The sequence below is a fragment of the Accipiter gentilis genome, chromosome 24, assembly GCF_929443795.1.
Source record: "Accipiter gentilis chromosome 24, bAccGen1.1, whole genome shotgun sequence".
NCBI classification, from domain to species: Eukaryota; Metazoa; Chordata; class Aves; order Accipitriformes; family Accipitridae; genus Astur; species Astur gentilis.
Window position 1 is genome coordinate 13,160,693 of NC_064903.1, and position 20,373 is coordinate 13,181,065.

The 20,373-nt window shown below is 57.5% G+C and overlaps 1 protein-coding gene across 2 annotated transcripts; it reads right to left on the reverse strand.

Annotated features, from left to right (window-relative positions):
- Positions 1–610: 610 nt before the first annotated feature.
- On the reverse strand, positions 611–8,010 carry PLP1 (proteolipid protein 1). Of its 2 annotated transcripts, none has more exons than XM_049828017.1 (7): positions 7,885–8,010; positions 5,331–5,517; positions 4,685–4,841; positions 3,586–3,754; positions 3,297–3,370; positions 3,122–3,187; positions 611–2,652 (listed from the first exon to the last, which is right to left on the reverse strand). In XM_049828017.1, the coding sequence occupies exons 1-7, from the start codon at positions 7,886–7,888 to the stop codon at positions 2,581–2,583; spliced, it is 729 nt and encodes a 242-aa protein (XP_049683974.1). In that variant the 5' UTR covers positions 7,889–8,010; the 3' UTR covers positions 611–2,580. The 2 variants fall into 2 exon arrangements, with proteins under 2 accessions (XP_049683974.1, XP_049683973.1); XM_049828016.1 differs by having other exon boundaries at positions 4,580–4,841.
- Positions 8,011–20,373: the final 12,363 nt, after the last annotated feature.

The window sequence follows — 20,373 nt, forward strand, 5'->3', positions numbered from 1 at the left end:
CCCACACAGTTGCAGACAGGACATGTAGGGCCCTGTGATAGTTGAGTCTGCCCTCGTGCCTGAAAAAGACCATCCTATTTCACACAGGGCTCTCTGCAAGTGAGAGAATGGTGCATCCTGCGTGGCTCTGGATGTGCTTGTACTACATGCATTGCCTGATGCAAGCCAGCGAGCTTTGTTTGAGCCATGCTGATTAGTTTTGCTGCGGTTTTGCTGTAGGTGCTACGTTAGGAGATGTGGCAGAGGCTGTCACCACATAGGCTGAATATTAAAGGACAGCAGCACATTGCCAAACATGAGCAAGCAGCTCCTACAAGACCCCAGCTTTCCTCTGGGTGGCTGAAGAAGAAATAGAGGTTTTAAGAGCTCCCCAGCTGGGAACCAAGATTTTGAAGTCAGAGTTATGAACCTCATGGCTGGGGTGGGATGGTGGGGTGGGCAGAGTCCTGCAGGGGCTGCTGGCCCACACATGGGGCTGGTGAGTACTGCTCCTCTACAACCTTCTCCTCTGCAGCCTCCCCATCCATGGTGTTTTTTTGGCGCGGGGTGGGGGCGGGGGGGCGGAATCCTGCACAACAAATGGACAGACAGACATGTATCTTGTTCAGAATGTTCTTAATTTTAATTTATTTCCTTTAATTTTTATAAAATACATCTTGTAAGATAAGTCTCTAAAAACTTGCTCCTTTTTATTGGTTGTTAACAAGTTGAAATTCTAGATCAGAAATGAAGGAAACACTTTCAGTTGATTAACTCTCCTTTTCGCGCGTGTGTGTGTGTGCACATGTGTGCGTGTGTGTGTGTGTGTGTGTTTGGGGTCTGGGGACAAGGGTGGAAGGAGGATCTGGTTATTTTTTTGTTAAACAGGTACCAAAAAAACCCCCAGCAAACCCCCAAGAGAGATAGAGTCAATATGAATTTCCGGATCTTGACTGGTTTCTCCCCACCCTGCTGTCCCTCCTGGCATCTCCCCCATCCCCAGCCCGTGTGCGTTGGTAGCCTGGCCAACCTATTTCAGCATTCCTGGCAGCAAGGGTCCTTCGAATGCTCTGCTCAGCAGATCTGCTCCTTTATCCTTGCCCCTGCTGAAACCGGCACTTAAAAAAAATATAATAATAATACAGACAAAAAAAAATATCCATGCAAGATGGAGCTACAGTCTGCCACTGAAAGTAGTTTCTCCAATAAATAAACACAAAGATTAGCATTAAGGAGAGGCAAGGAAGAGCAAAACAAAATACTGGTTGGCGGGAAGGACTGGAAACAGCATTTTGGCGGGTCTGGCTGGACCCATGCTACCCAGCCAGGGGGCTTTCCTCCAGCTGCCATGGTGAGCGATCATGGGGGAGAGGTTGTTTCCACCAAACCCCTCACCCTGCTGCCCCCTTCTGTGGGAAAAGACTGAACCGGCACTGGAAAAGGTCTGGTTTGCAGAGACAGGCTGTGTTTCCGCCTCGTGACCCCCAAACCACTGCCTTTCCTTCCCTCCTCAACTCCTTCATGGGTTTTGGCTAGAAGCGAGATGCTGCCAGTCCCTCCCGCTCTGGCAGATACAAGACAATTGTCCTGACTTGCAGGAAGCACAGGAAGAAAAGTGAGGGGAAGAGGGGGACAGAATGAGGGAAAGTTATGTTTGACACAGGTGAGAAACAAATCAAGCTCTCTGACGCAGCAGAGGTTAGAGAAGCAGACGTCACCCCAGAGAAGAGCACCATTGTGAAGGGACGAGAGCGTGCGGTGAGCGTGGCACTTGCAGGGCAGGGTGGGCAAAGGTGCGCAGTCCAAAGGGTCACCCCTGCCTACAGAGGGACAGCTCTGGCTTTACGCTCCCGGGGCACAGTGCAGAGATGTCCCCTCTCAATCAAACCTATCTGCTGCCTCTCTGCTGCCTGGAGTGTAAAGCCAGGAGCCCCTTTTGTCTACAGAGACACCAAACTCCTTTAGGCTTTAGTAAGGGCAGCTGTTTTAGGGCTCTATCAGCATTGGGGTCAGGGCTCTCTTCTCCGCAACGGGAAGATCCTTGCCCTAAACTCCCTTTGCCTTGGCTGCAGCAGGCAATTTGGGGTAAATTCACCTTTCTTTGCTAAGGGAAAAAAAATAATCCTTCTCTTATTCTCCATCCATGGGTGGTGACAGCAGACAGCTCCAGGAGAGTCTCTAGCAATGGTACCGCGACTGGGCCAACTTCCTTTTCTCTCTAGGTAGCCTCTTGCTACTAATGGAGCAACCTACATGGATTTCCTCCTCTCAGGAGCATGAAGGACTTTGCTTGTCCCTAGGCAACATCAGGACACTGGAGTAAGTCCCTCCTCTTCTCTGGCTGGTTGTGATGGGCTTGGCCCTAGAGCGAACCGGTTGCAGATGAGCAGAGAGAGAAAAGTGCATGAAGAGGTGTCCACTGGTGGGAAGCTCTCCTTCCTGGTCACGCTCAGCACGATGGATGCGAGGGAGGAAGAGGAGGGGAGTCAGCGGCGAAGGCAGAGTTAACGCAGGAGACCTGGTGTCGGGTGGCTGCAGTGTTAAAGCCTCGGGGTTAGAGAGAAGAAGGGCATTTGGTCTGGCTGGACTCCACCGCGCAGGCTAGAACTTGGTGCCTCGGCCCATCAGCTTGAGGACGGCAAAGTTGTAGGTGGCAGCAATCATGAAGGTGAGCTGTGGGTGGGAAGAGAGTGAGCAAGAGGGGAGGAGGAGAAACAAAGCTCTCATGGGCGAGGAGTGCAAGCGGGGGACACACCTCACTGTGGTACACTTGAGGTCACATCCCTGAGCCCAGAACCCCAACAGGGCAGTTGCCCCATGGAGCCCTGTGGCCCCGCTGCACCGACAGGACACAGTAGTGTCTCATCACTGGTGTAAAGCAAGAGAAGAGCCAGGGAAAGGCAGGGGACTCAGTGCATGGGCAGCAGGACCTCTCCCTGGTGGTCTCCTAAAGCCTGTCCAGATCCCCTCCATCAGTCACCTCTACATTCTTATGGCCCGAATTCACCATCTGCACTTATGTGCCAGAAAATGACATGAGCACAGGCTCTGTCACATCCATGCCCACCACCTCTGTTGTCCTCTGCCCCCACATCCTCGCTGGGTGGAGGAGAACAGCCGGGCAGGGGGAGCACCAACTCACCAGTGAGACCAGTGTGGCGGCTGCCCCCACGAAGGCTGCGATGAAGAGGTGGAAAGTCATCTGGAACTGCAAGGGAAGAGGGGGTGAGTGCCCAGGGTCCTGTGTGCTGGCCAGGAAGGCCAGTGCCGAGACCACTCACTGAGGGAAGCACACATGGGGTGACAGAGGTCCTCACCTCGCTGGTCTTGCAGATGGAGAGCAGGTTGGAGCCACACACCTTGCCGGGGAAAGCATTCCAGGGCAGGACACCTGGTGAGACATGGGAAGCCAGGTGAGCCAGGCATGGCCACCAGACAGCCACCTTGCTCAGCCTCCCACAGTCACGTGTGCCACACGCCCCAGTGTTTCGGGGCTCTTCAGCACTTGCCCCTGCTTTATCCCAGCCTTATCCACCTGGACCCTCTCCTCCATCCCCTCTCTTCCACCCTGAGCCCAGGCTCCTGGGCAGTGGACCCGTCACTCACCATACATCCTGGCATCTGCACACAGGGTGCCAATGCTGGCTGAGGTCTTGCTGGGGTTGGCAATGGACTGGCAGGTGGTCCAAGTGTTAAAGTAGATGTAGACGGGCACCGCGGAGCATGCAAAGACCAGGAGCCAGATGATGGTCAGGACATAGGTAATGCCCACAAACTGCAAGGGGCAGGACAAGCCGAGGCAGAGCGTGGTTACCGACTGGCCAAGGACACAGACAGGGGAGCGCGAGGGTCCCCGGGCAGGAGAGGGTGCAGGGCAGGCAGGGGACTGGGATGCTGCCTGCATCTGGCTCCACGCTGCCCACCACACCTGGTGGATCCCCAAAGCAGCCAGCATGGAGCAGCAGCCCAAGCCGGGCATTCCTGCGGCTCATGGGGCCAGCACCAGCGCCAGGCTCGCCCCGGGCTCACGGCCAGCTACGCGTGTGTGGGGGTGACTGGTGGCGGCAGCAGGATGGCTGCCACGTCCCGCGCAGGGCGAGTAACCACGGCCGCGGCAAGCAGGGCTTGGCTTCTGCGGGAGGGCAGCTGCAAAACCCGCTTTGGCGTGCAAATGTGGCTCTCCTGCCCTCCCTCTGCAGTGCCACCCCGACCAGCCCCCGAGGGAACCGCAGCCATCCCCCTCCGCTCCCCCAGGCCACGGGCTCCCCTTACCAGCACTTTGTCATGGTCCCCAAGCACAGCAGAGGGGACAACGCCAGGGGGACGAGGTGCCAGAGAGCCTTGGGCTGCCAGCACCGCACGGATGCTCCTGGCTCTCCCCGCCAATGCTTAAACATGAAGCAGTTTTGTTAAATGTGGCTATTTGGGCTGCTTTGGTCCCCAGAGGCCACAGCAGGTCTGGGGGAGGGTGGCCGGGCTGCGCTTCCCTTTGGGATACCCCGAAACCCGGACGGCCACAGTCTCCTGCCCTTCGGCCACGCCGAGCGTGGCGAACCCGCTGCAGGCGCGCGAAGGGGTGCCAAACCCCGGTTAAGATCACCTTGTCAGGATGTCCTAGCCACTTTCCCAAACACTGACACACCCGCTGCAATGAGTGAGCTCGCTGGGGGCCTCGCGCTCCCCTCCCTTTCGGGCCCCCAGTTACCGTTGCGCTGAGGCCCTTGCCGCAGATGGTGGTCTTGTAGTCCCCGAAGATTTGCCGGACGGCACCGGTGGTGTAGAAGCCTTCGGCCAGCAGCAGGGCTCCGTAGAGGAAGAAGAAGGAGGCCGTGCCATAGATGACATACTGAAAAGCGTGGATGCTGCCAGGGAGAGGAGTGGGCAGGGATGCTCAGGTGCTGGGGTGGTGCTGGAGAGCTCAGCCCCACGTGCAGCATGGCCGGGGCAGCCTGGCTGCAGCGACTTACCCTCCCCGTGCCACCCTGGGGGGACTGAAACAGAGGGTGAAGCCACAAGAGGAGCGAACGGGGGCAAAGCTGTGGTGAGCAAGGCTGTGGGCCACTGCCGGCTCCCCCGTACCCTCCATACCTACCCAGTACAGAGGTCCAGCACTAGCCAGAGCACCTAGCGAGGGTCAGATAAAACAGGTGTGAAACGGAAACAAGTGGCCACTGGACACTGCCATGCAGCCGCGGCACTGGCACATGGCAAACATAGCCTGGGGTCTCCGTGGTGCCTGGGTGACAACATCGGCCCGGCCAACGTGGCCAGACACCTCCTCCCAGCACAGAGCAAGACAGAGACGTGAGGGGCCCCAGTGCGAGGGCAATGCAGCACCACAGGGTACTTACACATCAATGAGATACTCGTAGTCCTGGTAGTTTTTGGAGAAGTAGGTCTCAATGAGCTGCTCGGTGCCTGTGAGGGCTTCGTGCCCACAGCCACAAAACAGTGCTACCCCGAAGAAGCACAAGCCAGTGGCAACCAGCGAAGCAAAGGGTGCCCCAATGAGACATCTGGCACAGCACTCGAGCAAACCTAGGGAGAAGAGAGTTGAGGTGGGATGGGGCTGCCGGGACAGGGAGCACTTGGAGCCTGCAGCTCAGGAGCAGGGAAGCACAGGGCGAGGAAGGTGCCCAGCAGGAGGAGGGAAGCAGGCTGAAGGAAAATCCAGAAATGATTAAGTGATTCATTGCAATACTGGAGAGGAAGCCCAGCAGCTTCCCCAAGAGCTCTCTAAGCAGCCAGGCAGGATTGCACCCAAGTGTGCCCAGGAACAGGGGTGACGGCAGTGTGGGGCACTGGGGCTGCAAGTCAGCCCTTGGGTGTGAGGCGGCCAGGGAGCTGAGGCAAGCCAGCTGTGCTGACCCATGCGAAACAAGATGGAAATACAAGGCGATGTAGCGTAATGCCAGTGGGACCCACGAAACAAGCTGCTAATGGGCTCCCCGCTGTGAGCGCAGCCCAGCTGCGGGCAATGGCGATGCCAGCTGCCTGCATTTTTCTTTTGCCATTGAAGATGGAGGGGAGACCAGCACCTCCACAGAGACAAACTTAACTGGAGACCTAGCAACATGGCCCAGCTTTGGGGCAGTGCAGGAGGAGCTGGCACATGCCCCAAGCACACTGGGCTTCCAGGCAGCACGCTGGGGTGCACTTATCCCCTTTCCTGGCACCCCATGGGCAGCTTGTGCTGCAGCAGCCCCGTTCCACGGGCAGATGTGCTTATGGAGAGGAGCCATGTTAGTTCCCCAAACGTCAGTGCTTGTGTGATAGATTTAGTCCTAAGGGACAGATATTTGGCAAGAGGGCATGTGTACCTGTGTGTGGGTATGGAAAGCGAGGGCACATGCCAGTACGCTGCTTGGATTGCCTAAATGCTGGAATTTTTTCAGCAGTGGGGCCATGAACACCTGCTCCTTCTGCACATCAGGGCTCTAACATACAGGATCATTAGCTCAGGTTCCTGATGGGCTGGGTTCAGAGGTGCTCAGCCAGCCACTCTCCTGCCCAGTTTAGGGGTGGGCAGCCAGGTGGGTTTGCACCCACCAGCATCTGGCTCTGGAGCTTTAGTTTGGCTCCAGCTAAGCTGCAATAACCTGCTGCCCTGGCTGTGCAACACCTCTGTGCAGGGAAGCTGCTCCCCTTCCCCAAGATGTGAGCTTCGGCACCCCACTGTCCTGGGCATGGTGGCTGCCTGGGCATATCCCATCTGGGCATAGCATTTGTGCCTTGAATGCCAGGCAGGCACCCGTGGGAAGCGTTCCCAAACCCACACTCCCTCCACGGATCCCACAGTGCTTATCTCCTCCCTCAAAGGACAAGGAAGCCGTGGGGTGCCCTCCCCTCCCCACTGGGAGCAAGGTCGCGCGGTGGCACCAATGACAATGGGGGATTGTCCTGGCACTGACGCCCTGGCGGCTGCCCCATGCTGAAAGCAAACAGGGAACAAAGGCAGTGCTATGGGGGAGCACTGGGACCCCTCCCGCTTGTTTGCCTTGGATGTGGCAGGTCCAGGGGGGTCTTGCTCCTCCTGGCCAGCACTGCTCCTTGAACCTCACTGGGACCCACAGCAGCAGGGTGCTGGGCCAAACACACCTTTTTCATTTTTATTTTTGGCCACCTGAGAAGTGGCATGGCAGGTGCCCGGACTGGGGCATGGTGAATGGCCCCATTCCTGGGGGCCTGCGGGTCCCAGGATGCGGCAGGGCCTGGCAGGCTCCCTGCCACAGCTCCGGCCCCTCGAGCTTTGGGAAGCTGCGCTGGGGAAGCCTGGGGAGGGGAAGGGAGGAGAGAAAGAGCCCTTGTGCCACACAACCCCAGGCCTTGTACCCAGGCTCAGCGGCTGCTGGAGCCAAACGATAGGCTGCAGACAGGAGGAGGAGGCAGAGTGCCGGCAGCCCCTGTCACCTCTGGGAGCAGAGCACCCCTGATGCCCTGGGGGGTATGCTGGTAAGTATTAGTTCTGGTGTATCAATAGGGAAACTGAGGCATGAGGAGTGCCTCTGTTTTCCCACGGCTCCCGGCGTACAAGTGGCACGAGCTGTGGCAGGTCTCAGCACCCCGCCTGGACCTCCCAGCTCCCACCAGCCCCGGGCAGGAACTCTCATCTCTCCAGCCTGTGTGGCGAGGGCTTGGGTGGGACCAGCCATGGGGATGGCACCTGTCCCCACAGACAGCGCATGAGCATACAGGGACATAAAATCACTTTGGGAAAGAAAACACCGTTCCCGCCGTGCCGAGGCATCCTCCCCCGGCAGCTCCCATGGCCGGCATGGCCACACAGGGGCCACCCGACCAGACCAGCACCAGAGGAAAGTTTCAGGGGCCTCTGCTCTGGGACAGGGTCCACAGAGCCACCAGCAACAGCTCTCCGGGTGTCCGCCACCCTCACCCCATACTCACCCATTGTGCTGGACTTGGTCAACTCCTCCGACCACCCGCTCGGCTGCTTTGGTGCTGTCTGCTGGAGCCCTCGCCTGCCTGGCGGTCCCTCGCCCTGTATTTCCCCCTCTGGGGGCCTGTCCCGCTCTCCAGCAAAGAAAAGGGCTCTCTGAGTGACAGCCACCCCCCTTAAAGGGACAGGACCCCGCCCCTCCCCCTCGACCCCCCCAGCAGCACCCCTTGGCTGCCAGCTCCTGGGTGCCTGGCAGCTGCGTGGGCAGAGCCTCCCCACAGCCCCGCTCAGGGCTTTTGGGGGAAAAGGCTTCTGCAAAAGAAAGAGAGTGGGGAGGCTTCATGGGGTGTCCCCTCATCAGTGGCTCCGGGCACCCCTGGCCCCGCCAGGCTGTGTTTGCCCTGGGCTGCCCACTGTGGCAGTGTGGGAGACTGCCCCACGGTTGGGGGTGCCCCTCTGACACCTCCCTGACACCCCAGCACCTGCCAGCGGGGTACAGGGTCCCCTGTCCCAGGGACCTGCTTTCAGCCTTGGGGGCTCCAAACTGGGAGTTTTACCCCTTTTAATAGGAATCCTGAGACCACTTTCCCAGGCCCCTTGGCCCCCGTGGGGGAACAGCGCTCAGGTGGGCACAGCCATGGGGTCCCCAAGTGACAGGTACGGCTCCAGGGCTGCAGCAGATGGAGCCAGCCCCCTTGGGTGGTCCTGCTCCCATGGGTACCCCAGCCCCCTTGGATGCCCCATGTCCCATGGCTGCCACAGCTCCCATGGGTGCCCCCAGCTCGCCTGGGTGCTGCGGCTGCAGAGCCAGCACAGCACCAGGGAAGCCTGCAGAGGGCAACCGGCCCCTTCCCGGTGGGCACGGGCTGGACAAAGCGCTGCTGTGTCCCTCAATGCCCCGCTTTGTGCCAGGCAGTGAGGTGGCAGGGCCTGGCTGTCCCTGGGGCTGGGGACGCTGGTGGGCTGGGGGGTCTCTGGGCTGTGGCAGGCCAGGAGCAGGGCGGGCCACCTTGTGGGGACCCCTGCCCCTTCCTTGCCCACCCTGACAGCCACCCCTTGGCTTGCCCACAGGTGGGCTGTGGGGGAAACACCACTTGTGCTTCATGGTGGCCATCTGCACCCCACATCTGTGGGACCCAGCTCCTCACCCCCCCCAGCACCAGTCCCTGCCTTAGTTTCCCACTGCAAGGCAGGGTGGCAGAGAACTACCCTACAGCCACTGGAAACCAGCAGGGCCCAGCCTGCAGCGCAGGGGGACCTCTGGCCACCAGGAGGAAAAAATATGACACAACACCCCCCCCTAAATATAACATATAAAATATAACATAATATATTAAAAAAAAAAATTACATAGGGGAAAAAAAATATAAGTTCTTCTTTTTCTTTCCATAGAAAGCCCAGTCTTGCTGACTCTGCAGTTTCGGAACACCCTGAAGGGAAGCAGCAGCTTGACACCATTGGGGAAAAGGTGGGAAGCTAAGAGGGACTGTGATTTCTACACAAAATGGCTTAAAATTCTTGGTGAATGGCCACTCTGTCAGCAAGTATTTCCCTCCTGGGATGGAAACCCCTCAGTGCTGCTGCTAGCATCACCCACTGGCTGTAGGGACCAGCCCATCTCCCAGCAGTGCTCCCGCGAGTGCTCCAGAGCAGAGCTGCAACACAGGGAGATGGGAAAAGGGGAAAATCCCTTCCCTGGATTTCTAAGGCTTAAGGTAGAAGAAAGCATGCAGGAAAGTAGTTGGAATTGCCTTTCCTCTGTCAGCGTGGCAGGTACCACGCACTGAGCAGCTGGGTGGGCAGCCAACAGCGGACCCCGAACACTGCACCATCTGCCTGTGCTGGGGGGGGCAGAGGCTCAGGGGTATGTGTGGCCACAGGGATGCTGAAAAGGCTTTCTTGCATGTCGCTCCCTTTACATTTCAGTTGGAAAGGCTGAGAGCCTCTCCTGCAAATCCTCAGTTTGTAACTGCATGCTTTCGCACACTTGGAGCAATCCTGCAGCTCAGCCCCTTCCTGGATGAGGCCCCCAGGGCAGCGTGCGGCTGCAGGGAGCCTGCCAGCCAGCATAAAAGCTTCCTTGTCAGCTTGTCCCTGCCAGAGAAAATGCTGCTATTTCTCAGGCGTGGAAGGGAAGACGCATCCCTGTTTGCCAGCCAGGAGAGGGCCATGCCAGGCTGGTAAAAATAAACATGCTTATAAATCAATCCAGATAACCTTGCAATGTGTTCTGACCCTTTGCTGTGCTGACCCTGTGCTGCAGGCTGGGCCCTGCTGGTTTCCAGTGGCTGTAGGGGTCATGGGTTATTTCCAAAGGGATGTTGCAAGGCTGTCACCCTCCCATGGCCATTACGAGGTGACCGTAGCTGGGTAACATCACAAACTGGAAGTGGCCAATTATGTCCAAAACCACCACCCACAAGGCAATTAAGGACTTAGCTATCTGCACTCATTAACAGAGGCTGGGACTACCATGCTGCCCCTTGTGAAGTGTGCTGGGGGCTAGACTCGGAGAAGGCTTTCCTTCCCCAGCCACCCACAATCTGCACTAAGACACTGGGACAGGCTGCACCATAATGAAGTATCTGGAGGAAAACACACACATATATCTCTAAATATACTCCCTGCATGGTAAGGCCTCTCTAGGATGTTTGTGGGTTTTTTCTCTTCCATCCTTGATGCTTCACAGCTGCATCTCAGACTCAAGCTTTCCCTGGGCCATGGGGAAGGCAAATTTGGGGCTGGAGGGACAAGCAGGTGACAGCAATGGCAAAGGAAGAGCCACACAGGCACCGCTGATCTGCACTGCTCCACCACATTAGCACAAAGAAGCAAGATGGAAAAGCAAGCAGGAGTATATGGGGCAGAAGACCAAAGCATCATCCCTGTCCCTGTCCCCATATGCACCTCACCCATAATCACTGCAGACAGCCTGTCACACTTGCTCCCATCACACTGATGGCATGGGACAGCCTCCTGCTTGCCCTGGCCCCCTGGCACACACTGGGCACGCAGGCAGCCCTCCCCAGGGTGAGCCAGAAGGCAGCAGGGAGGCCAGTCGCAGTGGGGGCTGGCTGGGAGAAGGTTTCCTGCCCGCTTCTGGCTGCTGCAGCCCCACAGTTTCAGGGAGGATTTCCCCCCACCCACCCAGTTGATTTCTTTGCTTATGTCCCCACATGGTGGCCAAAATCACATGCTTCCATGGGTGCTGATCCTGCAAAACACAGAAAGCCCCTCCACCCTGCAGCCTCCAAATTGAAGGCACAGCCCTGGTACTCCCAAGAGGAGCCAGTGACGGCGCATGCAGCGCCCTTATCCATTATAGATGGGGCAGAGGGAGAAATCTGGGTGTATCTTGTCACAGCTGAGAACCTTGCTGCTATTTTTAGGCAGCTGCTTCCCCGACCAGGCTGAATTTCTCATTATCTGCTGCTGATTTTAACTGTCCTTCTTCACCTGCCTTGCTGCCTCAGTTCATCCATCAGCAGGGTAAAAACACCCCAGCCGGGGAGCCTGAGAGGTGTCCTGCTATCAGGTGCCCCAGAGCAGCTCTGCAGCCAGGGCAAGCCAGGCAGCTGCTTGCAGCAGCCAGGGATGCCCAGGGTTTTCCTGCTGTGCAAAATCTCCTGCTCTCCCAGGCAGCCCCATGCAGGCAGAGAGGAGATGGCAACCACGGGAAGGTCATGGTGGCACTGGCAGCATCTGTCCAGCTGCCTCCTCCCATCAGTGCCAAGGATGCCCACTGGAGCTGGCCCTGCTCACCGCTGCCTGGGCCTGGCTGCACTCGCTGTCCTATTTGTATTCCTGGGTTGCTGCAAGGCTGCAAAATGTGCTAATAAAAATTAAATTGGAAACAAAAAAAAAAAAGAAGCTGGCAGCTGCTGGCAGAGGACAGGGGAGGCACACTGAAGGACGGATGGATAGGCCAGTGTTGTGGGATGAGAGAGGAAGGGCAGGGGCTGTTCAAGAGAGGAGTGGGCTAAAACCCTCACCGGGCTTAGCCAAGGGCTGGGCAAAGGGTACCAGCCTCGGGCGTGGGCAGCAGCAGGATCCTGCACCCTGAGCCTCCCAGGGATGCTCTCAGGACACCCCAGCAAACAGGGCCTCAGGCAGTGCAACTAAGCCCTGCCAGATAACCTGGGGCAGATCCCTCCTCCCTGGCACCAGTGCCCATCTCCTGCCTGCATCAGCTGCCGGACTTTATCTGGGACCCCAGTGGCACCCACGGAGGTGCTGGGCAGCTGAGATTACACCTGAGCTGAGTTCACCTCCCCACCTAGTCGCCCTTGGGAGAAGATGAGCAGATGACCGTGCCTCCTTTTTGGTGAGCCTGGCTGATGTTTTTCCCTGCAGGAGCCAAGTTTTAAATTTCTTAAATTTAAATTTTTGTAACTTAAATTTTTTAAATACCAAGTTTTAAGATTTGGAAGGTCTTCTTCCATGCCTGGGCTCACTGGTGTAGGAGGAGCTGTGAGCCTGGAGGGCAGAGGGGACCACCAGCCCCCCAGGCGTGCTTGGGGCAGGGTGTCTGGCACCCCAGAGGTGATGCATGCAGGAGCGCTGCTGCTGCCTTGCTGTCCCCAGATCTTTCACAGGCTGTGAAGCCCAGGGTGGCAGGGCCACACAGTGCACGTGTGCAGGCACGGCTGCCTGTGCCCGGGGGGGAATCAGGGGTACAAGCAGCTGCTGGCAGCACAACCCAGGGTCCAGCTGATGTGAGAGGCAGCCTAGGGCCCAGAGGGCTTGCTGGCTGCTCGCTGCTCCCTTTACCCACCAAATAGCCCCGTTATTTACTGCAGAAATTGGGGGTAATATGCTGGTCCAAACTGCTTTCTTATTCTGGTTTCTAATTTCCCCCCAAAATTCTTACCAAGCTCCTCACCCAGTGCAGTGAGTCCCCTGGGTTAATTATAGGTTTGGGGAGAAGATTTTTTTTTTTTCCCCTGGCTGATTTTCCAGCAGATTTGCCTTTCACGTCCACTGCCTTTCTCCTTGATTTGCTTCCTAAAGGAGGGTAAACAGACGCCTCACGCTGATGTTCTCTGGGCTGTTCATTACTGTCTTGCTCTGCCATTTGTGGGGTCGTATTCTTGAACTGTTCTCATTTACCTTTCAGAAAATCTTGGAAGCGAAAGACAAATGTCATTCTGCCTCCTTGGAGCCGATGATGTCTGACAAGAGCAAATACAGCCCAGGATCACTCTGTTTCTATTTGCCCCTGCGAAGCCAGAGTGGGGTCTGTAAAGGGAGGGTGAAGGCAGGACCAGGGACAGGCTTAGCTCTAGGGCACCCTCATTTATTTCCTGCCGCCCATGGGACCCATTGTGGAAGTTTCGGGTGAATTTGCATGCCTCCAAAGAGCCAAGGAGGTGCTAACTTGGCCATGGTTTCCCTGAGCCCAGAGGAGGGACAGTGATGCTGAGGGAGGTCCTGGGTTAGCCAGCACAGTCCTGAGCAGCGGAGGTTGTGTCTGTGGTGTTTTGTCTTGGATTTCTACCCAGAGAGGGAGCTTTTCCCTGTATTTCCCTCCAGAGCCCAGGAAGATTCTTATCCTCTTGCTCACCCCTATGCCAGCTCCAGGCCCAACTCACCCATGCGTGCCAGGGGTGATGCCCGTCCCAGGGACCAGGGGACAGGGTCTGACCTGGCCGCTCCGACCCTGTCCCTGGACTGGCAGGACCCTTCCCAGAGCCAGCAGGTGCCAGCTGTGGTGGGGCTTTCCCGAAGGAAGAGTAAGTGAGCGCTGGGGAGGTCACCACTCCGTGGGGCAGCAAAAGGACAGCAGTGAGAGCCCCCCGGGTGGCATTACTGCCACAGCACCTTGGGCACACTGTGCCATTTCCTGGATAGCAAACCCAATGGTAGGATGACAGAGATGCAGACACTTCCTACCTGGCACCCACTGTCTCTCCCCAGAGTCACAGATGCAGGTGGCTCTCGGAGACCTGGGTGGAGAGCAGCAGCCACACAACCCTCCTGCATCCCCTGCAGCTGGGCCAGGTGGAAACAACCCACGAATGCCATGCAGGCTCCTCTGCCGGGGTCGCTCTGGGGACGAGGGACTCATTTGCTGCTCCAGTTGTTACATTTACTTAGGTAATGCTGCTGTGCAGCCCCTCTGTGCCAGCAGCTGCACAGGGAGAATCAACCTTGCTCCCTGGGGATGGCAAGGTGATGGCATGGGGACTGATGAGATGCCTTTGCCAGGGTGCCACTTGCATCAAGGACCCCAGGACAGCCACCCCAGAGCCCATAACAGCATGGGAGGAAGAGGATGGAGTGGGGGAGCAAACCCAGGGTTACACTAGGCTTCTTACGGCACCATCCTCTGCAGCCACATAGGGTGGCACCCAGCATGATGTCCCTCCGCAAGCCATGGCTTCGTGGGCACTGTGACACCCACCAGCTCCATGGGACGCAGGTGCCATCATGGCAGCCCTGCACCCTGACTGCCGCAGCCAAGATTCCCCCAGGAAGCAGCTGCTGCCTGAGCCACTGCTGTTTGCATTTGTGCATCAGCAGGGGGATTTGCCATCTAATTAAACAAATCCTTCATCTCCACCACGCTGGCCGTGCCGGGGGGGGGGGTGTGTGGGGGGGAGGGGGAGCAGCAGGGGAGCACAGGGCAGGGGGGCTGATTTCGTATTCCTTCTCCCTCCTGCTTGCCACTTAATGCCACAGATGTGTAACGCTTTGTTTTCCAAACTTGTCCCTCCTGGGGGTCTCTAGTGGAAAAAAACAATCCTATCCAACTAGGCTGAGGCAGGCAGCCTGTGGTTAACACCCTGCAACGCTACCACGCATTTTGCTCCCAGTGATCTCCTGCTTTCATGCTTGGAGACCGCCAGGGCCAAGGGCAGGAGAGCCGCGGAGGCGAGAACAGCAAACAGAGCTCATCAAACTCTGCAAGCACTCCTGCTGCAGCAAGGGATGCACATCACCATGGCAACCGTGGCCAAGGATGCACAGAGCTGGGTACCCCAAAGTGGGGAGGAGACTCGGGGACCACGCTGACCCTGTCCCATATCCCCCACCTGCCTTTGCTGACACAACACCCCTTAGCCCAGCACTGGCCAAGGCATTGATTTTGCACAGCAGCTCCTCTCCTCCCCAGGCTCAGGCAGGGAGAAGAGCTGCGGGACAGAGCTGGGGGAGGCAGAGGTTACGGTCTGGGGAGTCTTGCAGTGTCAAAATCCAATAGATTTTCCCCAGGGTAATTGGAAATGCTGGAAACAACTGCAGCAGGGGTTAGGCTACTGCTGCAGCTCCCGGCAGCCCATCAGCAGATCCCAACCCCATCCGATCGCCATCCTCGCCAAGCAGGGCCATTTCTGGGAGCAGAGATGGGAGCATCCTCAGCCAAGAGAGAGCTCTGCTGCAGTCCAAGCTTCCCCCTTGTAATTCCCCTCCTGCATGCCCAGCCTCAGGAGGGAACCAGCCCACACCATGGGGCAATTTGGGGACAAGGCAGGCAGCAAAGGGGTGACCCATGGTAAAAGAGAAGGGACACAAAGATGGGAAAGGGCCAGGTCACCCTTGGGGAGCAAGGCACCCACTGAGGGTTTTGGAATCTGTGCCAGGCTTTGCTGCTGGCCCCAAGAGTCTTGCTTGACACTTATCTAAATTAAATCTCCCCGTTCAGCATGTCCAGCTTGTCAAGGTCACGGGATCAGCCGCTACCGTTGCTCCAGCCTTCCCTCTGCCTCCATTTCCCTCTGCATGTGCTCTATCTGCAAATACGATCCACGTAGTTCACCTAAAGCAGAGCACCATCTGTGGCAGGAAGCACAAGGTCCACTACCCCTGGATGGGAAAAGGCAAGTTAGGATGATCTAGGCTTAGTTAGGACCTGTCTTCAGGCCAGGGTGGCAGCCCCCTGCTCATATGTGATGGGGCAACGTACACAAAGTATTTCCTTGAAAACCTGCCATAAAATATCAGAAATATGTTAGACACATGAGGATAAGTGCCGTTAGATGAGGGTGGGTATTGAAGAACAAGTGTTACACTCTCTTTTCTTTGATAGCTTTCAGGAGAGCAACATCTGAAACACCCTCCAACCTGCATGACCAACTTGACAGAGTGCAGAAGAGCTCTCCAAGGCAGCACTGAGCTGGAGCTGCACAGCCACTGGCAGTGTGGCTTCTGCAACATGGCCTGCCCCTTCCTCGGCCACGCGGCTGGCTCCCACCCAGCACAGCATCTGGCCCCAACGTCAGCCACGCTCTGCCCATGTGGCCTCCATCACAGCGGTTCCCAGGATGACATGACATACCCCAAGGCTGCACAATGGCACAGGCGACTGAATCCCTATGGATCATCCTGAAAAGTCCCACCATGGACGCAGATGTGGGCCCAGGGCCAGATCCTGCATTTCTCATTGCCCGGCTCTGAGTGATCTGCTTGTGACAGCAGAGTGGCGCAGGGCTGAGTTGCCCCCATGGCAAGGAGGGTAGTGAAGGTGGATGGGGCTGGCCCAGCCACATCCTGCCGTGCTGGGACTGCCTCCAAGCCTGGGAGAGGCTTGTCAGCCCTGTCCCCTCCAGCCACCCACTCAAGTGTCCCAAACTCAGCTCCCCAGCAGCTCAGACACACCGAGACAGGTGAGGTCCCTTGGCCTGGTGCCGCCCACCACCCCAGCTGTACCCCCCATTTCCTTAGCACATGCAGCAGCCCCACAGCCACAGCGATGGGCTGAGCTCCTCAGGCCTCGCTGCCACTCACTGGGGAAATGAGGCTTGCTGCAGCATCCCACCCCCAAGCTGGTCCCCAGATGGGCCAGACACACCCTGAGGAGCTGGTATGACCCTCCAGAATCAGCAAAGGACCCATTGCTGGGGTGAAACACAGCTCAGAGACATCACTGAGGACTCTCTCCCCACATGGTGTTTTGGGGACTACTGGCTGAGCGGTTGCATCCGGTACAGCCCTGGAGAGAGGTGCCAGGTCACCTCAGAGGAGGAGGAGAAAATAGGTGACCTCTGCATTTGGCTGCTCAGGGAGCAGGAGGGTCAGCCCCATGGCTGCTCCAGGGCCACCCCAGCCCCACCGGCTGGCTGCCCTTGGCCGGTTCCGCAGCCACTGCACGCAGAACCCGCCCCATGCCGCGCCGCACCAACAGCAGGGGTATTTTTAGCCTGGAAAAGTGCCACAAAATCATAGAGTGACATTAGCTGGAGTTGGGACCAATGTCTTGGTTCACCTTGCAATATCCTCTGGGTCACCCTGCCCAGCTCAGCGAGGCACTGGGTCCCACTGGCACTGCTGCATAAGCACCACGCACCTACTGGGCTCCCCAGCACTGCTGCCATCCTGTCCCCTCCTCCCATGCCACAGTGCCACCTTTCCCTAGGAGCAGCCCCAAATCCCCCCAGCACCCCATGACCTTCCTGGGCCACTGGAGGGGATGTCCTGCCAGCAGCTACACCCAAACCCAGTGTCCGCTTGCTTTGCTGAGGTGTGGTAGGAGTTCAGGCTCTCTGCCTGTGCTCTGATGCCAGCAGGGCCCCAGTCTCCCCACCAAAACAGCACCACAGTTATTCATCCCCTAGCCATGCATTTATTGCCCTGAGATGATTTTTGCTCCTGCTGGGAAAGGAAAGCACCTTCAGCCCATTATACAGCTTCTCCGGGGAAAGATGGGGACCAGCACAACACTGGGGAACTAGATGAATGTGCCATTAAATGAGAATGAAGCACCCAATCTGGGTGCACACTGGGTGGCCAGGGAGAGCCTCAGGCTGGCAGCAATGAATGTGTCTTCCTGGCATTAATTTCACACCTGATTAGACGCCTCAAAATGTTTGCTTTGGGGGAGCCTGCCACCATGTCCACCCCGGGGCGGAGGGGCTGTCCTCTCCCTGAATGCAAGCATGCAGGTTTTCCTATTTGTTTTGCTGCTTTCCTTAGAAACAGCGATGAGACTGTGTCTGCTTTCCCTTGCTTTCACTGCTCAGAGGATTAAAAAATGGAAAGGGGAGCTTACATAGCCCTAAACTGAAGACACAGAGGCCTTGAATCTTTCACAAGGAGCACTTTGCTCCCCAGTGCTCATTAAGCTTTTAAGCAATCGGTACAGAGCAGAAGCTCATGGCAGTGCTTGCACACTGGCTGGCTGGCAGAGCCCTCTGCATTCAGCATCTCTGTTTCACGCCTTGGTTTCTGCAAAAAAATCCCAGTCCTAGGGCAAAAGAGAGAGGAGGATGTCTGGAGTCAGCTGCGTTGGCTGGGAGTCTTGGAGAGGGGAAGGAAGGCAGGAGGGAATTAGGAGACAGGGGATGGAGGTGCGTGCTATGTGGTGCTCTCTAATTAAAATAAGCAGAGTCTCCTAGAGCATCTGCCTCTGCCTCTGATTAATTGCAGTTGTTATCCTGTCTTTGGCGGGAGGCTGGCCCATGTCCTGGACCATCACTGGGGCTGGGACTGCAAGATGCAGAGCATGCGACACCCCCCAAAATGGGAGCTGCCTCTAAGCTGCTATCAAACCCACTCCGGAGTCCCCCCACCCTCCAAGCCTGCTGGAGGGGAGCTGGAGCAGGTTGCTTACAGCTCACCACAAACCTGTGCCCAGCTGAAGCTTCTACCCCTCCTGGTGCTGCAGGATCTCCTGGCTCTGGGGCAAAGGTGAAGATCCAAGCTGACTCTGAAGGACCGACCAAGGAGCAGCGTGGGCAGCAGCATCCTGGTCCCCAGCCCCCCTCCCCCCCACCCCCCGAGTGGGGCTGCCAGCCCAGGGGGCCTTTGTGGCCCTATGCGAAGAGCAAAGCACGCTCCTTCACCTGCTGCCCTCCCTCCTGCTCCCCCCACAACATGAACAGCACAAAATTGATCTTACAGGCAACTGTTCATCCTCAAATTGAGCTTAAGCACCTCAATCTGGAAAAAAACCAAACCTGTTTTCAAAGGGTTGAATCACTCAGCCCTTCAGAATTGTGTTGTCTGCAAATGCACTACAGGGTTTATCAGGTGGGATTAAATATATAGATGTGGCAACGCAGGGGCTGAGCAGCAGAGAGGGGTCAGGATCCAGGCAGTGTGGATTAGCACAGCCCTCCTCCAGGCTCTGGATCCAGGCAGATTTGCAGCAGGTAACAGTCCAGTCCCAGGGGAACAGTTTGATGTGGGCTCAGAGATAGCAGAGGGAAAGGGAAAAAAGATACCATGCTTTTGTCCCTGTCTTAGGGACCCCAGCCTCTGCTGCCTGCATCTCTCTTTATTAGCAGAGTCTGGCGCCCTGGTGAGGATGGCTTCAGGGCAGGGACAGAGGGATTCCCAGAGAGGGTCATGCCAATGCCAGCCCTGGGGACTGCACCAGGCTGGCAGCAGTTGCCCACGGCCTGGGTCCTTGGCCCCCCGGTCTTGCTGTCCCCGGGGAGAGCAGCTGCAGGGCAGCCTGGAGGTAGGTGTCTGCCTCCGGGAGCCCATTGCCAGCAGCTGCCTGCTGGCTGGCATCTTTGCTGTTTACAGAAAAAACACCTCATGCTCTGATTTGAGGAACATGGGGAAGAAGCCTATTCTAGTCACTTCCAAAAATCCCCGTCCGGGATGTGGCGCAGTGCCTGGGGTCCCCCAGGCACAGGCAGGCTCTGCTTTTGCAGCTCCTGCTCCATCCCCCTGAACTGGCCAGCAACAAATCAGTGCTGCCTTCGCCTTCCCGATGGGATGCTCGCTGCCTTCATTTTCTCAGAGCTTATTTTCAGCACCGCTTTGCTCCTCGCAGTGCTGGTTGCCTGCAGAGCTGCAAGGCGGGCAGGAGGGCTATGGCTGCACCATTCCCTGCAGCCCTACCCATCAGGGAGCTGCGTTGCCGCATTGGCTTCACCGGCCTCTCCAAGGGCCTCATTAGCTTGGCCCTGGTGCCCTGCTGACCACAGCACACGTGGCTGAGGCTTGTAGCTGGTTATGTTGAGAGTCCATGCTCATGGCCACCTGCAGAACCAGCTCCACAGCCATTCCAACCATCCCCAGGCCCCTTGGCAGATGCAGGCATGGATGCAGGCACGGATGCAGGCACAACACACGGGTGCCTCGGTTTCCCCAGAGGGTGGAGAGGATGTCGCTGGCTCCCCTCCTCCTGACAGTGTCAGGTCCACTTAACTCGGACAGTCCCTGGAAGAGGAGCTGTCACACAGTGTGTGTTTACGCTGTGCCCTGGGGCTCCAGATCCTGCCTTGCGCCTCTCAGCACCGCGGCCCCGTAAACATTAATGGCAATGGTAATCGGAGGAGACTTCTCCCAGCTCCTGGTGCTGGGAGAGCCAATAAGTGGGGACAAGGACTCCTGCACGCTGCCTTGCAGCTAAGTGCCTGCTGCCTTCAGCCCGCTGTTCTCTCCCTGGCACTGGACAAGGCATCCCAGGCTTGGTTTCACACAGCCAGCCCTCACTCATGCTGCCTCCCTACAGCAAACTCAGCACGGAGCTCTCAAAATCCTGTGCTGGCTTTCTGCCGAGGAGAAGGCGGCGCAGACCCAAGCCCCTCACTTGCCCTGGGGAGAGC